General features: G+C 45.6%; 1 protein-coding gene across 1 annotated transcript in view; it reads right to left on the bottom strand.

Moving 5' to 3' along the window:
- Positions 1–8,320: 8,320 nt before the first annotated feature.
- Positions 8,321–27,450, bottom strand: part of LOC139261614 (probable G-protein coupled receptor 139) — a 69,333-nt gene continuing 50,203 nt past the window's right edge. The window contains exon 3 of the mRNA XM_070877075.1: positions 8,321–9,219. Within this exon, the coding sequence (XP_070733176.1) occupies positions 8,321–9,219 (899 nt within the window). The remainder of the gene's footprint in view (positions 9,220–27,450) is intronic.

Raw genomic sequence — 27,450 nt, 5'->3', positions numbered from 1 at the left:
ATCCGAATGATTGTTCTGTAAAATATTTTTAATTATTAAACCAGACACTAGCATTAACATTGTTTCCAACATTTGTTGGGACGTGTTGAGAATGTAAAGCTGAACTAACATGCATTCAGTCTAAACATCAACCCACACAAGCCTCAAGCCTTTAGTGCTCTCAGTTATCTCTTAGGTTTAACACCATTTTTTCATTGAAGTGCTCCCAAAACAACTTTCCATGGGAACAAATGCGCTTGTAGAACTGCAGCCTAATTGAATATTAAAAAGTGTTTCCCTCCCGCCCTGGTCTTGTTCAGCTTTAATCAGACAGACACTCATTCACATCAACATTTCCAGTTCAGGCCCGGCTTGTTGGGTTACATCTCCACAGTTCAACTTTGTCACCATTACTGCCGATAACGTGAAACATTAGGAATGGTTTACCTGAAAAGGATCAACAAGGTATTCGCTGTCCAGAGATCGGGATCATTTTGTTTACAGAACAATTAACCAAATAATAAATATATTCCAACTCTCACCCAGTGCCCAGTGCTTTCCCCTCAGCCCCAGGGTCCTGATCTGCCTGGGCCGGGCCTGGAGGTGCAGCACAACACAGCGTTAATGTAGATGATGCGGATGTTAATGTTTAGGTTTCCATTATATCTCCAGGTGGATATCCACAACATATCTTGTAGGATATCCTCTATATCTCCTGTAGCATGTCGACTATATCTTCTGTAGGATACCCAATAAGACTGCAGTGCGATATCCACCATATCTCATGGAGGATATCCTCGATATTTCCTGCAGGGTGCCCACTATATCTCCTGTAGGATATCCTCGATATTTCCTGCAGGATATCCACTATATCTCCTGTAGGATATCCTCGATATTTCCTGCAGGGTACCCACTATATCTCCTGTAGGATATCCTCGATATTTCCTGCAGGATACCCACTATATCTCCTGTAGGATATCCTCGATATTTCCTGCAGGATACCCACTATATCTCCTGTAGGTTATCCTCGATATTTCCTGCAGGATACCCACTATATCTCCTGTAGGATATCCTCGATATTTCCTGCAGGATATCCATTATATCTCCTGTAGGATATCCTCGATATTTCCTGCAGGATACCCACTATATCTCCTGTAGGATATCCTCGATATTTCCTGCAGGATACCCACTATATCTCCTGTAGGATATCCTCGATATTTCCTGCAGGATACCCACTATATCTCCTGTAGGATATCCTCGATATTTCCTGCAGGATACCCATTATATCTCCTGTAGGATATCCTCGATATTTCCTGCAGGATACCCACTATATCTCCTGTAGAATATCCTCGATATTTCCTGCAGGATTCCCACTATATCTCCTGTAGGATATCCTCGATATTTCCTGCAGGGTACCCACTATATCTCCTGTAGGATATCCTCGATATTTCCTGCAGGATACCCACTATATCTCCTGTAGGATATCCTCGATATTTCCTGCAGGGTGCCCACTATATTTCCTGCACGGTACCCATTATATCTCCTGTAGGATATCCTCGATATTTTCTGCAGGGTACCCACTATATCTCCTGCAGGGTACCCACTATATCTCCTGTAGGATATCCTCGATATTTCCTGCAGGGTACCCACTATATCTCCTGTAGGATATCCTCGATATTTCCTGCAGGATACCCACTATATCTCCTGTAGGATATCCTCGATATTTCCTGCAGGATACCCACTATATCTCCTGTAGGATATCCTCGATATTTCCTGCAGGATACCCACTATATCTCCTGTAGGATATCCTCGATATTTCCTGCAGGATACCCACTATATCTCCTGTAGGATATCCTCGATATTTCCTGCAGGATACCCACTATATCTCCTGTAGGATATCCTCGATATTTCCTGCAGGATACCCACAATATCTCCTGTAGGATATCCTCGATATTTCCTGCAGGATACCCACTATATCTCCTGTAGGATATCCTCGATATTTCCTGCAGGATACCCACTATATCTCCTGTAGGATATCCTCGATATTTCCTGCAGGATACCCATTATATCTCCTGTAGGATATCCTCGATATTTCCTGCAGGATACCCACTATATCTCCTGTAGGATATCCTCGATATTTCCTGCAGGATACCCACTATATCTCCTGTAGGATATCCTCGATATTTCCTGCAGGATACCCACTATATCTCCTGTAGGATATCCTCAATATTTCCTGCAGGGTACCCAATATATTTCCTGCACGGTACCCATTATATCTCCTGTAGGATATCCTCGATATTTTCTGCAGGGTACCCACTGTATCTCCTGTAGGATATCCTCGATATTTCCTGCAGGGTACCCACTGTATCTCCTGTAGGATATCCTGGATATTTCCTGCAGGGTACCCACTATATCTCCTGTAGGATATCCTGGATATTTCCTGCAGGGTACCCACTATATCTCCTGTAGGATATCCTCGATATTTCCTGCAGGGTACCCACTATATCTCCTGTAGGATATCCTCGATATTTCCTGCAGGGTACCCACTATATCTCCTGTAGGATATCCTCGATATTTCCTGCAGGATACCCACTATATCTCCTGTAGGATATCCTCGATATTTCCTGCAGGATACCCACTATATCTCCTGTAGGATATCCTCGATATTTCCTGCAGGATACCCACTATATCTCCTGTAGGATATCCTCGATATTTCCTGCAGGGTACCCACTATATCTCCTGTAGGATATCCTCGATATTTCCTGCAGGATACCCACTATATCTCCTGTAGGATATCCTCGATATTTCCTGCAGGATACCCACTATATCTCCTGTAGAATATCCTCGATATTTCCTGCAGTATACCCACTATATCTCCTGCAGGATATGCTCGATATTTCCTGCAGGATACCCACTATATCTCCTGTAGGATATCCTCGATATTTCCTGCAGTATACCCACTATATCTCCTGTAGGATATCCTCGATATTTCCTGCAGGATACCCACTATATCTCCTGTAGGATATCCTCGATATTTCCTGCAGGATACCCACAATATCTCCTGTAGGATATCCTCGATATTTCCTGCAGGATACCCACTATATCTCTTGTAGGATATCCTCGATATTTCCTGCAGGATACCCACTATATCTCCTGTAGGATATCCTCGATATTTCCTGCAGGATACCCACTATATCTCCTGTAGGATATCCTCGATATTTCCTGTAGGATACCCACTATATCTCCTGTAGGATATCCTCGATATTTCCTGCAGGATACCCACTATATCTCCTGTAGGATATCCTCGATATTTCCTGCAGGATACCCACTATATCTCCTGTAGGATATCCTCGATATTTCCTGCAGGATACCCACTATATCTCCTGTAGGATATCCTCGATATTTCCTGCAGGGTACCCACTATATCTCCTGTAGGATATCCTCGATATTTCCTGCAGGGTACCCACTATATCTCCTGTAGGATATCCTCGATATTTCCTGCAGGGTACCCACTATATCTCCTGTAGGATATCCTCGATATTTCCTGCAGGGTACCCACTATATCTCCTGTAGGATATCCTCGATATTTCCTGCAGGGTACCCACTATATCTCCTGTAGGATATCCTCGATATTTCCTGCAGGGTACCCACTATATCTCCTGTAGGATATCCTCGATATTTCCTGCAGGGTACCCACTATATCTCCTGTAGGATATCCTCGATATTTCCTGCAGGATACCCACTATATCTCCTGTAGGATATCCTCGATATTTCCTGCAGGATACCCACTATATCTCCTGTAGGATATCCTCGATATTTCCTGCAGGATACCCACTATATCTCCTGTAGGATATCCTCGATATTTCCTGCAGGATACCCATTATATCTCCTGTAGGATATCCTCGATATTTCCTGCAGGATACCCACTATATCTCCTGTAGGATATCCTCGATATTTCCTGCAGGATACCCACTATATCTCCTGTAGGATATCCTCGATATTTCCTGCAGGGTACCCACTATATTTCCTGCACGGTACCCATTATATCTCCTGCAGGATATCCTCGATATTTTCTGCAGGATACCCACTATATCACCTGTAGGATATCCTCGATATTTCCTGCAGGGTACCCACTGTATCTCCTGGAGGATATCCTGGATATTTCCTGCAGGGTACCCACTATATCTCCTGTAGGATATCCTGGATATTTCCTGCAGGGTACCCACTATATCTCCTGTAGGATATCCTCGATATTTCCTGCAGGGTACCCACTATATTTCCTGCACGGAACCCATTATATCTCCTGCAGGATATCCTCGATATTTTCTGCAGGGTACCCACTGTATCTCCTGTAGGATATCCTCGATATTTCCTGCAGGGTACCCACTATATCTCCTGTAGGATATCCTGGATATTTCCTGCAGGGTACCCACTATATCTCCTGTAGGATATCCTCGATATTTCCTGCAGGGTAACCACTATATCTCCTGTAGGATATCCTCGATATTTCCTGCAGGGTACCCACTATATCTCCTGTAGGATATCCTCGATATTTCCTGCAGGGTACCCACTATATCTCCTGTAGGATATCCTCGATATTTCCTGCAGGATACCCACTATATCTCCTGTAGGATATCCTCGATATTTCCTGCAGGATACCCACTATATCTCCTGTAGGATATCCTCGATATTTCCTGCAGGATACCCACTATATCTCCTGTAGGATATCCTCGATATTTCCTGCAGGATACCCACTATATCTCCTGTAGGATATCCTCGATATTTCCTGCAGGATACCCACTATATCTCCTGTAGGATATCCTCGATATTTCCTGCAGGATACCCACTATATCTCCTGTAGGATATCCTCGATATTTCCTGCAGGATACCCACTATATCTCCTGTAGGATATCCTCGATATTTCCTGCAGGATACCCACTATATCTCCTGTAGGATATCCTCGATATTTCCTGCAGGATACCCACTATATCTCCTGTAGGATATCCTCGATATTTCCTGCAGGATACCCACTATATCTCCTGTAGGATATCCTCGATATTTCCTGCAGGATACCCACTATATCTCCTGTAGGATATCCTCGATATTTCCTGCAGTATACCCACTATATCTCCTGTAGGATATCCTCGATATTTCCTGCAGTATACCCACTATATCTCCTGTAGGATATCCTCGATATTTCCTGCAGGATACCCACTATATCTCCTGTAGGATATCCTCGATATTTCCTGCAGGATACCCACTATATCTCCTGTAGGATATCCTCGATATTTCCTGCAGGGTACCCACTATATCTCCTGTAGGATATCCTCGATATTTCCTGCAGGATACCCACTATATCTCCTGTAGGATATCCTCGATATTTCCTGCAGGATACCCACTATATCTCCTGTAGGATATCCTCGATATTTCCTGCAGGATACCCACTATATCTCCTGTAGGATATCCTCGATATTTCCTGCAGGATACCCACTATATCTCCTGTAGGATATCCTCGATATTTCCTGCAGGATACCCACTATATCTCCTGTAGGATATCCTCGATATTTCCTGCAGGATACCCACTATATCTCCTGTAGGATATCCTCGATATTTCCTGCAGGATACCCACTATATCTCTTGTAGGATATCCTCGATATTTCCTGCAGGATACCCACTATATCTCCTGTAGGATATCCTCGATATTTCCTGCAGGATACCCACTATATCTCCTGTAGGATATCCTCGATATTTCCTGCAGGATACCCACTATATCTCCTCTAGGATATCCTCGATATTTCCTGCAGGATACCCACTATATCTCCTGTAGGATATCCTCGATATTTCCTGCAGGATACCCACTATATCTCCTGTAGGATATCCTTGATATTTCCTGCAGGGTACCCACTATATCTCCTGTAGGATATCCTCGATATTTCCTGCAGGGTACCCACTATATCTCCTGTAGGATATCCTCGATATTTCCTGCAGGTTACCCACTATATCTCCTGTAGGATATCCTCGATATTTCCTGCAGGGTACCCACTATATCTCCTGTAGGATATCCTCGATATTTCCTGCAGGGTACCCACTATATCTCCTGTAGGATATCCTCGATATTTCCTGCAGGGTACCCACTATATCTCCTGTAGGATATCCTCGATATTTCCTGCAGGGTACCCACTATATCACCTGTAGGATATCCTCGATATTTCCTGCAGGGTACCCACTATATCTCCTGTAGGATATCCTCGATATTTCCTGCAGGGTACCCACTATATCTCCTGTAGGATATCCTCGATATTTCCTGCAGGGTACCCACTATATCTCCTGTAGGATATCCTCGATATTTCCTGCAGGGTACCCACTATATCTCCTGTAGGATATACTCGATATTTCCTGCAGGGTACCCACTATATCTCCTGTAGGATATCCTCGATATTTCCTGCAGGGTACCCACTATATCTCCTGTAGGATATCCTCGATATTTCCTGCAGGGTACCCACTATATCTCCTGTAGGATATCCTCGATATTTCCTGCAGGGTACCCACTATATCTCCTGTAGGATATGCTCGATATTTCCTGCAGGATACCCACTATATCTCCTGTAGGATATCCTCGATATTTCCTGCAGGATACCCACTATATCTCCTGTAGGATATGCTCGATATTTCCTGCAGGATACCCACTATATCTCCTGTAGGATATCGTCGATATTTCCTGCAGGGTACCCACTATATCTCCTGTAGGATATCCTCGATATTTCCTGCAGGATACCCACTATATCTCCTGTAGGATATCCATTACCTCTCAGAACTCTGAAATGATTCTAAACACTAGAATACTTTGCACAGTCTGAACTACTGACCACACCACTTCATACTTTACAGGACCAGAAGGAAGGGCAGAATTTTCCACAGCAGTTAAACATTAGCAGGACTGACACTGGAACAGTCCATTGCTTACCCAGTGCCAGGTTGAGTGGCACTTATGTAAAGCGTGGTCGACAGGATCTGCCATGGGACCTGGTGTTGGACCTCCTCCTTACTGTGCTGGGTTACGGGGATTGGTGCAGGCCACCAGCTGAGCCAAGCTGCTCCCCTTAGCCACTCGACCACTTCTTGGGTGAACAAACCGCTATCTGCCGCTGCCCTCGACTGCCGCTGCAAATCACCTGGCCTCACTTCTGGGAAGGGGAAGGGTCAATGACATCAACCAGCCGACGGGAAATGATCCTGCAGCCAGCTTTTTGCTGGGTACCAGAGCTGTATATGCTGTGCCGAGCGCGAGTGAGGACATACATAAGTGAGGCTGGGAGGGGTCCTGAGGAACACCATCCGATTGTCTAGACAAGGGATGTCGCCATCTTAGTGCAGGCGGGAGACCAGCTGCTTTAGGCGGTGTGTTAGGGAACACCATCCTTTCCAGAGGATCCTGACAGATCGCCACTCCCCTCCCAGGGAGCCCTGTGTAGACAGTGTGTGAGTGAGTGTGATAATATTCACCATGAGGGAGAGTGGCTCGGACACAATGGGCCTGAAATTCCGGCCTCCCTGGGTCCAGATGGAATGTGCATGGACCCGCCAACGCCTTTAAAAAGCCAGTTTTTGGGGTGTGCTGTGCATCACTGAAAACTGGCTTTTCCGATCTGTCAAAGATTTCTCCATATGGATTCTCCATATCCCGGGGAGAAGAACATTTGTGTGGGTGAGATTGGGGCATTTGCCCAAATCATGCCCAGTGAATGTCCTTCAAACTCTTACACCAGGTAAAAGCAGGTCGAGAGATTATTTTTACCAGCAGAAGAGTTTTAAAACATATGAAAAATAAATTTAAATAGATATTTTTACAGTAAAAACCCTATCCACTGAGCTACATTTATTTTAAACCCTATTAAAACATGTTAAAAATATACCAAAATATATTTTTTCCCAAAACATTTAATTAACTTTAATTTCAATTCATTTTCAATATGTGAGGTGTTTTTTAATTTATTATATTGTGTTTTATTTTTTAGGGGGTTATTCTCATTGATAATAATGGGACACATAAAAGCGAGGTTCCCATTATTATCAATGAGAATACTGCAGAGTGATTGGTGGCCCAGGCCCATGTGACTCCAGCTTTACTGTATGTATGGGGAAGTCACTTTCCCGGACGCTACACATGAAATGAAGGCCTCAGACGGGAATCGAAGGCGTCTCCGGGACCACCAGGTGTTTTTGTAAAAAATGTTCCAGTCGGAGGCGTTTGTCGGAAGGTGCCTCCAACCGGAATTCCCCCCGCGACCCCCCCATTATCAGGCAGCATTGAGTTCTGAGGCTGGAAAGTCTCCACTGCTTCTTATCGTTTAATGAATTTTACAATTACAAGAAAGGGATATTTCACCACATTCCTAAACTGCTCCCGGAACTTAGTCTGTGTCACGGCATAAATACCAGTGTTTGTGCAACAACTCAGCTGCTGCAGCATGAATCCTATTTCATCGACAAACAGAGGTATACCTACATGACGTGTAATCCAACCAATCCGGTTTGCCACAACAACCAGCATATACACTGTCCATAACAGTATGAAATTCCCCGAGATAACAAACAGTGAAATGATGGATTTCATGCGACTCTCCATCTCGGGGTCTCTGGGACTCTCCCCACTGCTGTGACCACGGAGTCTCCTGCGGGCTCTACTGGCCTCTAAAATGTGTCTGACGGTGAGAGCATTGAGCAGCAGGATCAGAACAAATGGGACACATGGGGTTAGAATATAATGAAGGAGCTCGAATGCTGCCCAGCCCAGTGATGTATAATTAGTGATTTTGATATCACAAAACCAGGGTTTGTTGCTAAGCACATACCGACTTGTGAACATAAAATACCAGGGTATGTTCTTTAAACAGCTCAGCACAGTCACTGTTCCCAGAACCACAGCCGCCATTCTCTCGGTGCAATATTTAGTTTTCAGCTTTTGGCAACAAATGGCCACAAATCGATCAAAAGTGAAAGTGACGGTGAACCAGACAGAACAGTCTGTGGCTGCATAAAGCAGGGCGGCGTGGATATTACACAGGGGGATGGACCGGATGAAAAGAAACTGTTCCATATAACGAATCGGAATGTGCCTCAGTATCAGATCCAGGATCACGACCAGTAGATCCGCTGTTGCCATGGCCACCAGGTAGCGAGTGACACATTTGGAGAGTCCGCACTTTCCCCGGGACAGGATCACTATCGTCACTAGGTTCACTGTGAGGAAAGCAAATAACCAGGTAAATTAAACATCCGGCTGGGAGCAAGAGCAGAAGATTGATGGAATTCGGTCTGCAATCTGCAAATCATTAGCGACATGAAATGACATAATCTAATTCTAATACCTGAGGAACTGAATACAGGGTTTATTGCAATAATAATAAGGAATCAATAAATGAAATGGGGATCGAGACAACATGAAATTAACAGATGTTTGATCAATGAGAGATTAAATGATAGATCTAACTTTAGCCCAGCAGGCAACAACACCGCCCAAGGTAACAGGGACACAAGGGTCAAGAACCTCTGAGGAAGCCTCCGTGTGGCGGGATCAGTCAGCACCGAGAGCGATGCGATTCGCTTCTGTACCACTGTGTTGGCGGAGGGGGAGGGCGGGGGGGACCTGATTGAATTCTTGCTCCTGCTGAGGATATGGATTCTAATTAGAACTGAAAATGAGTGCAACAGAAATTAACATCTACTGCAATTTTGGCATGCAATAATTACAGGTCGTTCTACTTATAATGTATGAAGCTAATATGACGATGTTAAGGCATTAAATACAAGAGTACAATCGTTAGAAAGATAACTGGGCTGTAGTAAGTCTTTTGACCAATGAGCTTTCCATCTTTTTGTTGAAATTGTCGCTCATTGAAAGTAAGAATGTCCGAATAACAGAGCAAAGAATGGACTCTGAATAAAATAAATAGTTATCATTGACCAGGGAATGTCCAACTAAATGCGTTTTTTAGCATCGAAATCGGACAAATTATTCCACAAGTAAAGTGCTGCCAAATGTTTCTGTAAAGTATCTGAACACAAACGGATATGATTTATTCTTGCTTTCTTTCACATGTTGGTTTTCAACTTGTGCATATTATATTAGATGGAAAAATATCAAAGGATTGTGTTATCATGAATACTTCAGTTACAATCACTGGCATTCTTCATGCTGAATTAAAGCAGGGTACAATAGAGAATTACTCCGATTCTCACTGAGAGACCCACTGAGCTGTGGCAGATCTGCATGAGATTCAGTTGTAAACTCAAAACAAAGATTGCAAATAAATGTCTTGAAATCTGGCTCAATGAGCATTTTGTGAGAATGAAAATGATCCTGATAAATCTGGTCCAACCATCAGAAGCAGTGCAGTAATGCAACACTGGAGAATGTGTAAAATGAGGCACTGGCTGGAACTGAATGATTAGAAACATGGAACCACAGAAATTAGGAGCAGTGGTAGGACATTCGGCCCTTCGAGTCTGCACCGCCATTCAATATAATCATGGCTGATCCTCTATCTCAACACCATACCCCGTGTTTTCCCCGTAGCCCTGGATGTCTTTTATAGAAACAGAGAAAATAGGAGAAACATAGAAAACAGGAGATATTTCAGCCATTTAAAAATGTGTATATGATCTGTCAGGTTTGATCTTCAGACTTTGTGTAAGTAAACACGGCGAGCATTCGGTGCAAACAACAGAAACATACTGCGGATGATCAACGTCTGAAATAAATATAGAAAATCCGAGAGATAATCAACAGGTCAGGCAGCATCGGAGGAGAGAGAAACACAGTGACCGCTTCAGGTCAAAGACCTGTCGCCATTTGGTGACGTCCCTAAACTTAGAAATCCTTCTTCTGATATAATACAAATGAGCAGTGCAGCGAGCATTCTGAAATTCCGTAAATAAAGTGTCCTATCCGATACCTTTGCTTGAGCTGAACAGAGAACATTTTAAACTTAATGGCAGAATACAAATTACTGAATCAATAGCCGACAGCACGCCGATGACTGTGAATGACAACGAGAGAAATAAAGTTAAAATGATTTACAGAATGAATAGCCATATAAAGGGACTTCGCCACAACACCAACAACAGGGAGGGACCAGGGACACTAACAGTGAGGTACCAGGGACACTAACAGCGAGGTACCAGATACACTAACAGCGAGGTACCAGGGACACTAACAGTGAGGTACCAGAGACACTAACAGTGAGGTACCAGGGACACTAACAGCGAGGTACCAGGGACATGAACAGTGAGGTACCAGGGATAATAACAGTGAGGTACCAGGGACACTAACAGCGAAGAACCAGATACACTAACAGTGAGGTACCAGATACACTAACAGTGAGGTACCAGATACACGAACAGTGAGGTACCAGATACACTAACAGTGAGGTACCAGATACACTAACAGTGAGGTACCAGATACACTAACAGTGAGGTACCAGGGACACTAACAACGAGGTACCAGATACACTAACAGTGAGGTACCAGATACACTAACAGTCAGGTACCAGGGACACTAACAGTGAGGTACCAGGGACATGAACAGTGAGGTTCCAGATACACTAACAGTGAGGTACCAGGGACACTAACAGTGAGGTACCAGATAAACTAACAGCGAGGTACAAGATACACTAACAGTGAGGTACCAGGGACACTAACAGTGAGGTACCAGGGAGGTACCAGGGACACTAACAGTGAGGTACCAGGGACACTAACAGTGAGCTACCAGGGACATGAACAGTGAGGTACCAGATACACTAACAGTGAGGTACCAGGGACACTAACAGTGAGGTACCAGATACACTAACAGCGAGGTACCAGATACACTAACAGTGAGGTACCAGGGACACTAACAGTGAGGTACCAGATACACTAACAGTGAGCTACCAGGGACACTAACAGTGAGGTACCAGATACACTAACAGTGAGGTACCAGATACACTAACAGTGAGGTACCAGGGACACTAACAGTGAGGTACCAGGGACACTAACAGTGAGGTACCAGGGACACTAACAGTGAGGTACCAGATACACTAACAGCTAGGTACCAGGGACACTAACAGTGAGGTACCAGAGACACTAACAGTGAGGTACCAGATACACTAACAGCAAGGTACCAGGGACACTAATAGCGAGATACCAGGGGCACTAACAGTGAGGTTCCAGATACACTAACAGTGAGGTACCAGGGACACTAACAGTGAGGTACCAGGGACATTAACAGTGAGGTACCAGATACACTAACAGCTAGGTACCAGGGACACTAACAGTGAGGTACCAGGGACACTAACAGTGAGGTACCAGATACACTAACAGCGAGGTACCAGGGACACAAACAGCGAGGTACCGGGGACACTAACAGTGAGGTACCAGGGACACTAACAGTGAGGTACCAGATACACCAACAGTGAGGTACCAGATACACTAACAGTGAGGTACCAGATACACTAACAGTGAGGTACCAGACACACTAACAGTGAGGTACCAGACACACAACAGTGAGGTACCAGATACACTAACAGTGAGGTACCAGATACACTAACAGTGAGGTACCAGATAAACTAACAATGAGGTACCAGGGACACTAACAACTAGGTACCAGATACACTAACAGTTAGGTACCAGGGACACTAACAGTGAGTTACCAAATACACTAACAGCGAGGTACCAGATACACGAACAGTGAGGTACCAGATACACTAACAGTGAGGTAACAGGGACACTAACAGTGAGGTACCAGATACACTAACAGCGAGGTACCAGATACACTAACAGTGAGGTAACAGGGACACTAACAGTGAGGTACCAGATACACTAACAGTGAGGTACCAGATACACTAACAGTGAGGTACCAGATACACTAACAGTGAGGTACCAGATACACTAACAGTGAGGTACCCGATACACTAACAGTGAGGTACCAGATACACTAACAGCGAAGTACCAGATACACTAACAGTGAGGTAACAGGGACACTAACAGTGAGGTACCAGATACAGTAACAGTGAGGTACCAGATACACTAACAGTGAGGTACCAGGGACACTAACAGTGAGGTACCAGATACACTAACAGTGAGGTACCAGATACACTAACAGTGAGGTACCAGGGACACTACCAGTGAGGTACCAGATACACTAACAGCGAAGTACCAGATACACTAACAGTGAGGTACCAGGGACACTAACAGTGAGGTACCAGGGACACTAAAAGTGAGGTACCAGATACACTAACAGTGAGGTACCAGATACACTAACAGTGAGGTACCAGATACACTAACAGTGAAGTACCAGATACACTAACAGCGAGGTACCAGGGACACTAAAAGTGAGGTACCAGATACACTAACAGCAAGGTACCAGGGACACTAACAGCGAGGTACCAGATACACTAACAGTGAGGTACCAGGTACACTAACAGTGAGGTACCAGGGACAATAACAGTGAGGTACAAGGACACTAACAGTGAGGTACCAGATACACTAACAGTGAGGTACCCGATACACTAACAGTGAGGTACCAGATACACTAACAGCGAAGTACCAGATACACTAACAGTGAGGTAACAGGGACACTAACAGTGAGGTACCAGATACACTAACAGTGAGGTACCAGATACACTAACAGTGAGGTACAAGGGACACTAACAGTGAGGTACCAGATACACGAACAGTGAGGTACCAGATACACTAACAGTGAGGTAACAGGGACACTAACAGTGAGGTACCAGATACACTAACAGTGAGGTACCAGATACACTAACAGTGAGGTACCAGGGACACTAACAGTGAGGTACCAGGGACACTAAAAGTGAGGTACCAGATAAACTAACAGCGAGGTACCAGATACACTAACAGTGAGATACCAGATACACTAACAGTGAGGTACCAGATACACTAACAGTGAGCTTCCAGATACACTAACAGTGAGGTACCAGATACACTAACAGTGAGGTACCAGATAAACTAACAGTGAGGTACCAGAGACACTAACACTGAGGTACCAGATACACTAACAGCGAGGTACCAGGGACACTAATAGCGAGATACCAGGGGCACTAACAGTGAGGTTCCAGATACACTAACAGTGAGGTACCAGGGACACTAACAGTGAGGTACCAGGGACATTAACAGTGAGGTACCAGATACACTAACAGTGAGGTACCAGATACACTAACAGTGAGGTACCAGACACACTAACAGTGAGGTACCAGACACACTAACAGTGAGGTACCAGATACACTAACAGTGAGGTACCAGATACACTAACAGTGAGGTACCAGATACACTAACAATGAGGTACCAGATACACTAACAGTGAGGTACCAGATACACTAACAGTGAGGTACCAGATACACTAACAATGAGGTACCAGGGACACTAACAACTAGGTACCAGATACACTAACAGTGAGGTACCAGATACACTAACAGTTAGGTACCAGGGACACTAACAGTGAGTTACCAAATACACTAACAGCGAGGTACCAGATACACGAACAGTGAGGTACCAGATACACTAACAGTGAGGTAACAGGGACACTAACAGTGAGGTACCAGATACACTAACAGTGAGGTACCAGACACACTAACAGTGAGGTACCAGACACACTAACAGTGAGGTACCAGATACACTAACAGTGAGGTACCAGATACACTAACAGTGAGGTACCAGATACACTAACAATGAGGTACCAGGGACACTAACAACTAGGTACCAGATACACTAACAGTTAGGTACCAGGGACACTAACAGTGAGTTACCAAATACACTAACAGCGAGGTACCAGATACACGAACAGTGAGGTACCAGATACACTAACAGTGAGGTAACAGGGACACTAACAGTGAGGTACCAGATACACTAACAGCGAGGTACCAGATACACTAACAGTGAGGTAACAGGGACACTAACAGTGAGGTACCAGATACACTAACAGTGAGGTACCAGATACACTAACAGTGAGGTAACAGGGACACTAACAGTGAGGTACCAGATACACTAACAGTGAGGTACCCGATACACTAACAGTGAGGTACCAGATACACTAACAGTGAGGTACCAGATACACTAACAGTGAGGTACCCGATACACTAACAGTGAGGTACCAGATACACTAACAGCGAAGTACCAGATACACTAACAGTGAGGTAACAGGGACACTAACAGTGAGGTACCAGATACACTAACAGTGAGGTACCAGATACACTAACAGTGAGGTACCAGGGACACTAACAGTGAGGTACCAGATACACTAACAGTGAGGTACCAGATACACTAACAGTGAGGTACCAGGGACACTACCAGTGAGGTACCAGATACACTAACAGCGAAGTACCAGATACACTAACAGTGAGGTACCAGGGACACTAACAGTGAGGTACCAGGGACACTAAAAGTGAGGTACCAGATACACTAACAGTGAGGTACCAGATACACTAACAGTGAGGTACCAGATACACTAACAGTGAAGTACCAGATACACTAACAGCGAGGTACCAGGGACACTAAAAGTGAGGTACCAGATACACTAACAGCAAGGTACCAGGGACACTAACAGCGAGGTACCAGATACACTAACAGCGAGGTACCAGGGACACTAACAGTGAGGTACCAGGTACACTAACAGTGAGGTACCAGGGACAATAACAGTGAGGTACAAGGACACTAACAGTGAGGTACCAGATACACTAACAGTGAGGTACCCGATACACTAACAGTGAGGTACCAGATACACTAACAGCGAAGTACCAGATACACTAACAGTGAGGTAACAGGGACACTAACAGTGAGGTACCAGATACACTAACAGTGAGGTACCAGATACACTAACAGTGAGGTACAAGGGACACTAACAGTGAGGTACCAGGGACACTAACAGTGAGGTACCAGATAAACTAACAGCGAGGTACCAGATACACTAACAGTGAGATACCAGATACACTAACAGTGAGGTACCAGATACACTAACAGTGAGCTTCCAGATACACTAACAGTGAGGTACCAGATACACTAACAGTGAGGTACCAGATAAACTAACAGTGAGGTACCAGAGACACTAACAGTGAGGTACCAGATACACTAACAGCGAGGTACCAGGGACACTAATAGCGAGATACCAGGGGCACTAACAGTGAGGTTCCAGATACACTAACAGTGAGGTACCAGGGACACTAACAGTGAGGTACCAGGGACATTAACAGTGAGGTACCAGATACACTAACAGTGAGGTACCAGATACACTAACAGTGAGGTACCAGACACACTAACAGTGAGGTACCAGACACACTAACAGTGAGGTACCAGATACACTAACAGTGAGGTACCAGATACACTAACAGTGAGGTACCAGATACACTAACAATGAGGTACCAGATACACTAACAGTGAGGTACCAGATACACTAACAGTGAGGTACCAGATACACTAACAATGAGGTACCAGGGACACTAACAACTAGGTACCAGATACACTAACAGTGAGGTACCAGATACACTAACAGTTAGGTACCAGGGACACTAACAGTGAGTTACCAAATACACTAACAGCGAGGTACCAGATACACGAACAGTGAGGTACCAGATACACTAACAGTGAGGTAACAGGGACACTAACAGTGAGGTACCAGATACACTAACAGTGAGGTACCAGACACACTAACAGTGAGGTACCAGACACACTAACAGTGAGGTACCAGATACACTAACAGTGAGGTACCAGATACACTAACAGTGAGGTACCAGATACACTAACAATGAGGTACCAGGGACACTAACAACTAGGTACCAGATACACTAACAGTTAGGTACCAGGGACACTAACAGTGAGTTACCAAATACACTAACAGCGAGGTACCAGATACACGAACAGTGAGGTACCAGATACACTAACAGTGAGGTAACAGGGACACTAACAGTGAGGTACCAGATACACTAACAGCGAGGTACCAGATACACTAACAGTGAGGTAACAGGGACACTAACAGTGAGGTACCAGATACACTAACAGTGAGGTACCAGATACACTAACAGTGAGGTAACAGGGACACTAACAGTGAGGTACCAGATACACTAACAGTGAGGTACCCGATACACTAACAGTGAGGTACCAGATACACTAACAGTGAGGTACCAGATACACTAACAGTGAGGTACCCGATACACTAACAGTGAGGTACCAGATACACTAACAGCGAAGTACCAGATACACTAACAGTGAGGTAACAGGGACACTAACAGTGAGGTACCAGATACACTAACAGTGAGGTACCAGATACACTAACAGTGAGGTACCAGGGACACTAACAGTGAGGTACCAGATACACTAACAGTGAGGTACCAGATACACTAACAGTGAGGTACCAGGGACACTACCAGTGAGGTACCAGATACACTAACAGCGAAGTACCAGATACACTAACAGTGAGGTACCAGGGACACTAACAGTGAGGTACCAGGGACACTAAAAGTGAGGTACCAGATACACTAACAGTGAGGTACCAGATACACTAACAGTGAGGTACCAGATACACTAACAGTGAAGTACCAGATACACTAACAGCGAGGTACCAGGGACACTAAAAGTGAGGTACCAGATACACTAACAGCAAGGTACCAGGGACACTAACAGCGAGGTACCAGATACACTAACAGCGAGGTACCAGGGACACTAACAGTGAGGTACCAGGTACACTAACAGTGAGGTACCAGGGACAATAACAGTGAGGTACAAGGACACTAACAGTGAGGTACCAGATACACTAACAGTGAGGTACCCGATACACTAACAGTGAGGTACCAGATACACTAACAGCGAAGTACCAGATACACTAACAGTGAGGTAACAGGGACACTAACAGTGAGGTACCAGATACACTAACAGTGAGGTACCAGATACACTAACAGTGAGGTACAAGGGACACTAACAGTGAGGTACCAGATACACGAACAGTGAGGTACCAGATACACTAACAGTGAGGTAACAGGGACACTAACAGTGAGGTACCAGATACACTAACAGTGAGGTACCAGATACACTAACAGTGAGGTACCAGGGACACTAACAGTGAGGTACCAGGGACACTAACAGTGAGGTACCAGATAAACTAACAGCGAGGTACCAGATACACTAACAGTGAGATACCAGATACACTAACAGTGAGGTACCAGATACACTAACAGTGAGCTTCCAGATACACTAACAGTGAGGTACCAGATACACTAACAGTGAGGTACCAGATAAACTAACAGTGAGGTACCAGAGACACTAACAGTGAGGTACCAGATACACTAACAGCGAGGTACCAGGGACACTAATAGCGAGATACCAGGGGCACTAACAGTGAGGTTCCAGATACACTAACAGTGAGGTGGCAGGGACACTAACAGTGAGGTACCAGGGACATTAACAGTGAGGTACCAGATACACTAACAGCTAGGTACCAGGGACACTAACAGTGAGGTACCAGGGACACTAACAGTGAGGTACCAGATACACTAACAGCGAGGTACCAGGGACACAAACAGCGAGGTACCGGGGACACTAACAGTGAGGTACCAGGGACACTAACAGTGAGGTACCAGATACACTAACAGTGAGGTACCAGATACACTAACAGTGAGGTACCAGATACACTAACAGTGAGGTACCAGATACACTAACAGTGAGGTACCAGATACACTAACAGTGAGGTACCAGACACACTAACAGTGAGGTACCAGACACACTAACAGTGAGGTACCAGATACACTAACAGTGAGGTACCAGATACACTAACAGTGAGGTACCAGATACACTAACAGTGAGGTACCAGATACACTAACAGTGAGGTACCAGACACACTAACAGTGAGGTACCAGACACACTAACAGTGAGGTACCAGATACACTAACAGTGAGGTACCAGATACACTAACAGTGAGGTACCAGATACACTAACAATGAGGTACCAGATACACTAACAGTGAGGTACCAGATACACTAACAGTGAGGTACCAGATACACTAACAGTGAGGTACCAGATACACTAACAGTGAGGTACCAGATACACTAACAGTGAGGTACCAGACACACTAACAGTGAGGTACCAGACACACTAACAGTGAGGTACCAGATACACTAACAGTGAGGTACCAGATACACTAACAGTGAGGTACCAGATACACTAACAATGAGGTACCAGGGACACTAACAACTAGGTACCAGATACACTAACAGTGAGGTACCAGATACACTAACAGTTAGGTACCAGGGACACTAACAGTGAGTTACCAAATACACTAACAGCGAGGTACCAGATACACGAACAGTGAGGTACCAGATACACTAACAGTGAGGTAACAGGGACACTAACAGTGAGGTACCAGATACACTAACAGCGAGGTACCAGATACACTAACAGTGAGGTAACAGGGACACTAACAGTGAGGTACCAGATACACTAACAGTGAGGTACCAGATACACTAACAGTGAGGTAACAGGGACACTAACAGTGAGGTACCAGATACACTAACAGTGAGGTACCCGATACACTAACAGTGAGGTACCAGATACACTAACAGTGAGGTACCAGATACACTAACAGTGAGGTACCCGATACACTAACAGTGAGGTACCAGATACACTAACAGCGAAGTACCAGATACACTAACAGTGAGGTAACAGGGACACTAACAGTGAGGTACCAGATACACTAACAGTGAGGTACCAGATACACTAACAGTGAGGTACCAGGGACACTAACAGTGAGGTACCAGATACACTAACAGTGAGGTACCAGATACACTAACAGTGAGGTACCAGGGACACTACCAGTGAGGTACCAGATACACTAACAGCGAAGTACCAGATACACTAACAGTGAGGTACCAGGGACACTAACAGTGAGGTACCAGGGACACTAAAAGTGAGGTACCAGATACACTAACAGTGAGGTGCCAGATACACTAACAGTGAGGTACCAGATACACTAACAGTGAAGTACCAGATACACTAACAGCGAGGTACCAGGGACACTAAAAGTGAGGTACCAGATACACTAACAGCAAGGTACCAGGGACACTAACAGCGAGGTACCAGATACACTAACAGCGAGGTACCAGGGACACTAACAGTGAGGTACCAGGTACACTAACAGTGAGGTACCAGGGACAATAACAGTGAGGTACCAGAGACACTAACAGTGAGGTACCAGATACACTAACAGTGAGGTACCCGATACACTAACAGTGAGGTACCAGATACACTAACAGCGAAGTACCAGATACACTAACAGTGAGGTAACAGGGACACTAACAGTGAGGTACCAGATACACTAACAGTGAGGTACCAGATACACTAACAGTGAGGTACAAGGGACACTAACAGTGAGGTACCAGATACACGAACAGTGAGGTACCAGATACACTAACAGTGAGGTACCAGATACACTAACAGTGAGGTACCAGGGACACTAACAGTGAGGTACCAGGGACACTAACAGTGAGGTACCAGATAAACTAACAGCGAGGTACCAGATACACTAACAGTGAGATACCAGATACACTAACAGTGAGGTACCAGATACACTAACAGTGAGCTTCCAGATACACTCACAGTGAGGTACCAGATACACTAACAGTGAGGTACCAGATAAACTAACAGCGAGGTACCAGATACACTAACAGTGAGGTACCAGGGACACGAACAGTGAGGTACCAGGGACACTAACAGTGAGGTACCAGGGACATGAACAGTGAGGTACCAGATACACTAACAGTGAGGTACCAGATACACTAACAGTGAGGTACCAGGGACACTAACAGTGAGGTACCAGATAAACTAACAGCGAGGTACCAGATACACTAACAGTGAGGTACCAGGGACACTAACAGTGAGGTACCAGGGACACTAACAGTGAGGTACCAGATACACTAACAACGAGGTACGAGATACACTAACAGTGAGGTACCAGATACACTAACAGTGAGGTACCAGGGACACTAACAGTGAGGTACCAGGGACATGAACAGTGAGGTACCAGATACACTAACAGTGAGGTACCAGATACACGAACAGCGAAGTACCAGGGACACGAACAGTGAGATACCAGATACACTAACAGTGAGGTACCAGGGACACTAACAGTGACGTACCAGGGAGGTACCAGGGACACTAACAGTGAGGTACCAGGGACACTAACAGTGAGGTTCCAGATGCACTAACAGTGAGGTACCAGGGACACTAACAGTGAGGTACCAGATACACTAACAGTGAGCTACCAGGGACACTAACAGTGAGGTACCAGATACACTAACAGTGAGGTACCAGGGACACTAACAGTGACGTACCAGGGAGGTACCAGGGACACTAACAGTGAGGTACCAGGGACACTAACAGTGAGGTTCCAGATGCACTAACAGTGAGGTACCAGGGACACTAACAGTGAGGTACCAGATACACTAACAGTGAGCTACCAGGGACACTAACAGTGAGGTACCAGATACACTAACAGTGAGGTACCAGATACACTAACAGTGAGGTACCAGGGACACTAACAGTGAGGTACCAGATACACTAACAGTGCGGTACCAGGGACACGAACAGTGAGGTACCAGGGACACTAACAGTGAGGTACCAGGGACATGAACAGTGAGGTACCAGATACACTAACAGTGAGGTACCAGGGACACTAACAGTGAGGTACCAGATAAACTAACAGCGAGGTACCAGATACACTAACAGTGACGTACCAGGGACACTAACAGTGAGGTACCAGATACACTAACAGTGAGGTACCAGATACACTAACAATGAGGTACCAGGGACACTAACAACTAGGTACCAGATACACTAACAGTGAGTTACCAGATACACTAACAGTTAGGTACCAGGGACACTAACAGTGAGGTACCAGATACACTAACAGCGAGGTACCAGATACACGAACAGTGAGGTACCAGATACACTAACAGTGAGGTAACAGGGACATTATCAGTGAGGTACCAGATACACTAACAGAGAGGTACCAGATACACTAACAGTGAGGTACCAGATACACTAACAGTGAGGTACCAGATACACTAACAGCGAAGTACCAGATACACTAACAGTGAGGTAACAGGGACACTAACAGTGAGGTACCAGATACACTAACAGTGAGGTACCAGATACACTAACAGTGAGGTACCAGGTACACTAACAGTGAGGTACCAGGGACACTAACAGCGAGGTACCAGGGACACAAACAGTGAGGTACCAGATACACTAACAGTGAAGTACCAGATACACTAACAGCGAGGTACCAGGGACACTAAAAGTGAGGTACCAGATACACTAACAGCAAGGTACCAGGGACACTAACAGCGAGGTACCAGGGACACTAACAGTGAGGTACCAGATACACTAACAACGAGGAACGAGATACACTAACAGTGAGGTACCAGATACACTAACAGTGAGGTACCAGGGACACTAACAGTGAGGTACCAGATAAACTAACAGCGAGGTACCAGATACACTAACAGTGAGGTACCAGGGACACTAACAGTGAGGTACCAGGGACACTAACAGTGAGGTACCAGATACACTAACAACGAGGTACGAGATACACTAACAGTGAGGTACCAGATACACTAACAGTGAGGTACCAGGGACACTAACAGTGAGGTACCAGGGACATGAACAGTGAGGTACCAGATACACTAACAGTGAGGTACCAGATACACGAACAGCGAAGTACCAGGGACACGAACAGTGAGATACCAGATACACTAACAGTGAGGTACCAGGGACACTAACAGTGACGTACCAGGGAGGTACCAGGGACACTAACAGTGAGGTACCAGGGACACTAACAGTGAGGTACCAGATGCACTAACAGTGAGGTACCAGGGACACTAGCAGTGAGGTACCAGATACACTAACAGCGAGGTACCAGATACACTAACAGTGAGGTACCAGATACACTAACAGTGAGGTACCAGATACACTAACAGTGAGGTACCAGGGACACTAACAACGAGGTACCAGATACACTAACAGTGAGGTACCAGATACACTAACAGTGAGGTACCAGGGACACTAACAGGGAGGTACCAGGGACATGAAGAGTGAGGTTCCAGATACATTAACAGTGAGGTACCAGGGACACTAACAGTGAGGTACCAGATAAACTAACAGCGAGGTACCAGATACACTAACAGTGAGGTACCAGGGACACTAACAGTGAGGTACCAGGGAGGTACCAGGGACACTAACAGTGAGGTACCAGGGACACTAACAGTGAGGTACCAGGGACATGAACAGTGAGGTACCAGATACACTAACAGTGAGGTACCAGGGACACTAACAGTGAGGTACCAGATACACTAACAGCGAGGTACCAGATACACTAACAGTGAGGTACCAGGGACACTAACAGTGAGGTACCAGATACACTAACAGTGAGCTACCAGGGACACTAACAGTGAGGTACCAGATACACTAACAGTGAGGTACCAGATACACTAACAGTGAGGTACCAGGGACACTAACAGTGAGGTACCAGATACACTAACAGTGCGGTACCAGGGACACGAACAGTGAGGTACCAGGGACACTAACAGTGAGGTACCAGGGACATGAACAGTGAGGTACCAGATACACTAACAGTGAGGTACCAGGGACACTAACAGTGAGGTACCAGATAAACTAACAGCGAGGTACCAGATACACTAACAGTGAGGTACCAGGGACACTAACAGTGAGGTACCAGATACACTAACAGTGAGGTACCAGATACACTAACAATGAGGTACCAGGGACACTAACAACTAGGTACCAGATACACTAACAGTGAGGTACCAGATACACTAACAGTTAGGTACCAGGGACACTAACAGTGAGGTACCAGATACACTAACAGCGAGGTACCAGATACACGAACAGTGAGGTACCAGATACACTAACAGTGAGGTAACAGGGACACTAACAGTGAGGTACCAGATACACTAACAGAGAGGTACCAGATACACTAACAGTGAGGTACCAGATACACTAACAGTGAGGTACCAGATACACTAACAGCGAAGTACCAGATACACTAACAGTGAGGTAACAGGGACACTAACAGTGAGGTACCAGATACACTAACAGTGAGGTACCAGATACACTAACAGTGAGGTACCAGGGACACTAACAGTGAGGTACCAGGGACACTAACAGCGAGGTACCAGGGACACAAACAGTGAGGTACCAGATACACTAACAGTGAAGTACCAGATACACTAACAGCGAGGTACCAGGGACACTAAAAGTGAGGTACCAGATACACTAACAGCAAGGTACCAGGGACACTAACAGCGAGGTACCAGATACACTAACAGCGAGGTACCAGGGACACGAACAGTGAGGTACCAGGGACATTAACAGTGAGGTACCAGATACACTAACAGCTAGGTACCAGGGACACTAAAAGTGAGGTACCAGATACACTAACAGCGAGGTACCAGGGACACAAACAGCGAGGTACCGGGGACACTAAAAGTGAGGTACCAGGGACACTAACAGTGAGGTACCAGGGAGGTACCAGGGACACTAACAGTGAGGTACCAGGGACACTAACAGTGAGGTACCAGGGACATGAACAGTGAGGTACCAGATACACTAACAGTGAGGTACCAGATACACTAACAGTGAGGTACCAGGGACACTAACAGTGAGGTACCAGGGACATGAACAGTGAGGTTCCAGATACACTAACAGTGAGGTACCAGGGACACTAACAGTGAGGTACCAGATAAACTAACAGCGAGGTACCAGATACACGAACAGTGAGGTACCAGGGACACTAAAAGTGAGGTACCAGGGAGGTACCAGGGACACTAACAGTGAGGTACCAGGGACACTAACAGTGAGGTACCAGGAACATGAACAGTGAGGTACCAGATACACTAACAGTGAGGTACCAGGGACACTAACAGTGAGGTACCAGATACACTAACAGCGAGGTACCAGATACACTAACAGTGAGGTACCAGGGACACTAACAGTGAGGTACCAGATACATTAACAGTGAGCTACCAGGGACACTAACAGTGAGGTACCAGATACACTAACAGTGAGGTACCAGATACACTAACAGTGAGGTACCAGGGACACTAACAGTGAGGTACCAGATACACTAACAGCTAGGTCCCAGGGACACTAACAGTGAGGTACCAGAGACACTAACAGTGAGGTACCAGATACACTAACAGCGAGGTACCAGGGACACTAATAGCGAGATACCAGGGGCAATGACAGTGAGGTTCCAGATACACTAACAGTGAGGTACCAGGGACACTAACAGTGAGGTACCAGGGACATTAACAGTGAGGTACCAGATACACTAACAGCTAGGTACCAGGGACACGAACAGTGAGGTACCAGGGACACTAACAGTGAGGTACCAGATACTCTAACAGCGAGGTACCAGGGACACAAACAGCGAGGTACCGGGGACACTAACAGTGAGGTACCAGGGACACTAACAGTGAGGTACCAGATACACTAACAGTGAGGTACCAGATACACTAACAGTGGGGTACCAGATACACTAACAGTGAGGTACCAGATACACTAACAGCGAAGTACCAGATACACTAATAGTGAGGTACCAGATACACTAACAGTGAGGTACCAGATACACTAACAGCGAGGTACCAGGGACACGAACAGTGAGATACCAGATACACTAACAGTGAGGTACCAGATACACTAACAGTGAGGTACCAGGGATACTAACAGTGAGGTACCAGGGAGGTACCAGGGACACTAACAGTGAGGTACCAGGGACACTAACAGTGAGGTACCAGGGACATGAACAGTGAGGTACCAGATACACCAACAGTGAGGTACCAGGGACACTAATAGTGAGGTACCAGATACACGAACAGTGAGATACCAGATACACTAACAGTGAGGTACGAGATACACTAACAGTGAGGTACCAGATACACTAACAGTGAGGTACCAGATACACTAACGGTGAGGTACGAGGGACACTAACAACGAGGTACCAGATACACTAACAGTGAGGTACCAGATACACTAACAGTCAGGTACCAGGGACACTAACAGTGAGGTACCAGGGACATGAACAGTGAGGTTCCAGATACACTAACAGTGAGGTACCAGGGACACTAACAGTGAGGTACCAGATAAACTAACAGCGAGGTACCAGATACACTAACAGTGAGGTACCAGGGACACTAACAGTGAGGTACCAGGGAGGTACCAGGGACACTAACAGTGAGGTACCAGGGACACTAACAGTGAGGTACCAGGGACATGAACAGTGAGGTACCAGATACACTAACAGTGAGGTACCAGGAACACTAACAGTGAGGTACCAGATACACTAACAGCGAGGTACCAGATACACTAACAGTGAGGTACCAGGGACACTAACAGTGAGGTACCAGGGAGGTACCAGGGACACTAACAGTGAGGTACCAGGGACACTAACAGTGAGGTACCAGGGACATGAACAGTGAGGTACCAGATACACTAACAGTGAGGTACCAGGAACACTAACAGTGAGGTACCAGATACACTAACAGCGAGGTACCAGATACACTAACAGTGAGGTACCAGGGACACTAACAGTGAGGTACCAGATACACTAACAGTGAGCTACCAGGGACACTAACAGTGAGGTACCAGATACACTAACAGTGAGGTACCAGATACACTAACAGCGAGGTACCAGGGACACTAATAGCGAGATACCAGGGGCACTAACAGTGAGGTTCCAGATACACTAACAGTGAGGTACCAGATACACGAACAGTGAGGTACCAGGGACATTAACAGTGAGGTACCAGATACACTAACAGCTAGGTACCAGGGACACTAACAGTGAGGTACCAGGGACACTAACAGTGAGGTACCAGATACACTAACAGCGAGGTACCAGGGACACAAACAGCGAGGTACCGGGGACACTAACAGTGAGGTACCAGGGACACTAACAGTGAGGTACCAGATACACTAACAGTGAGGTACCAGATACACTAACAGCGAAGTACCAGATACACTAATAATGAGGTATCAGATACACTAACAGTGAGGTACCAGATACACTAACAGTAAGGTTCCAGATACACTAACAGTGAGGTACCAGATACACTAACAGTGAGGTACCAGGGACACTAACAACGAGGTACGAGATACACTAACAGTGAGGTACAAGATACACTAACAGTGAGGTACCAGGGACATGAACAGTGAGGTACCAGATACACTAACAGTGAGGTACCAGGGACACGAACAGTGAGATACCAGATACACTAACAGTGAGGTACCAGATACACTAACAGTGAGGTTCCAGATACACTAACAGTGAGGTACCAGATACACTAACAGTGAGGTACCAGATAAACTAACAGCGAGGTACCAGATACACTAACAGTGAGGTACCAGGGACACGAACAG

The sequence above is a fragment of the Pristiophorus japonicus genome, chromosome 1 (assembly GCF_044704955.1).
Source record: "Pristiophorus japonicus isolate sPriJap1 chromosome 1, sPriJap1.hap1, whole genome shotgun sequence".
In the NCBI taxonomy this organism is placed as follows: domain Eukaryota; kingdom Metazoa; phylum Chordata; class Chondrichthyes; family Pristiophoridae; genus Pristiophorus; species Pristiophorus japonicus.
The sequence above is the reverse complement of the archived record's forward strand: the minus strand, read 5'-3'. Positions and strand labels throughout refer to the sequence as shown.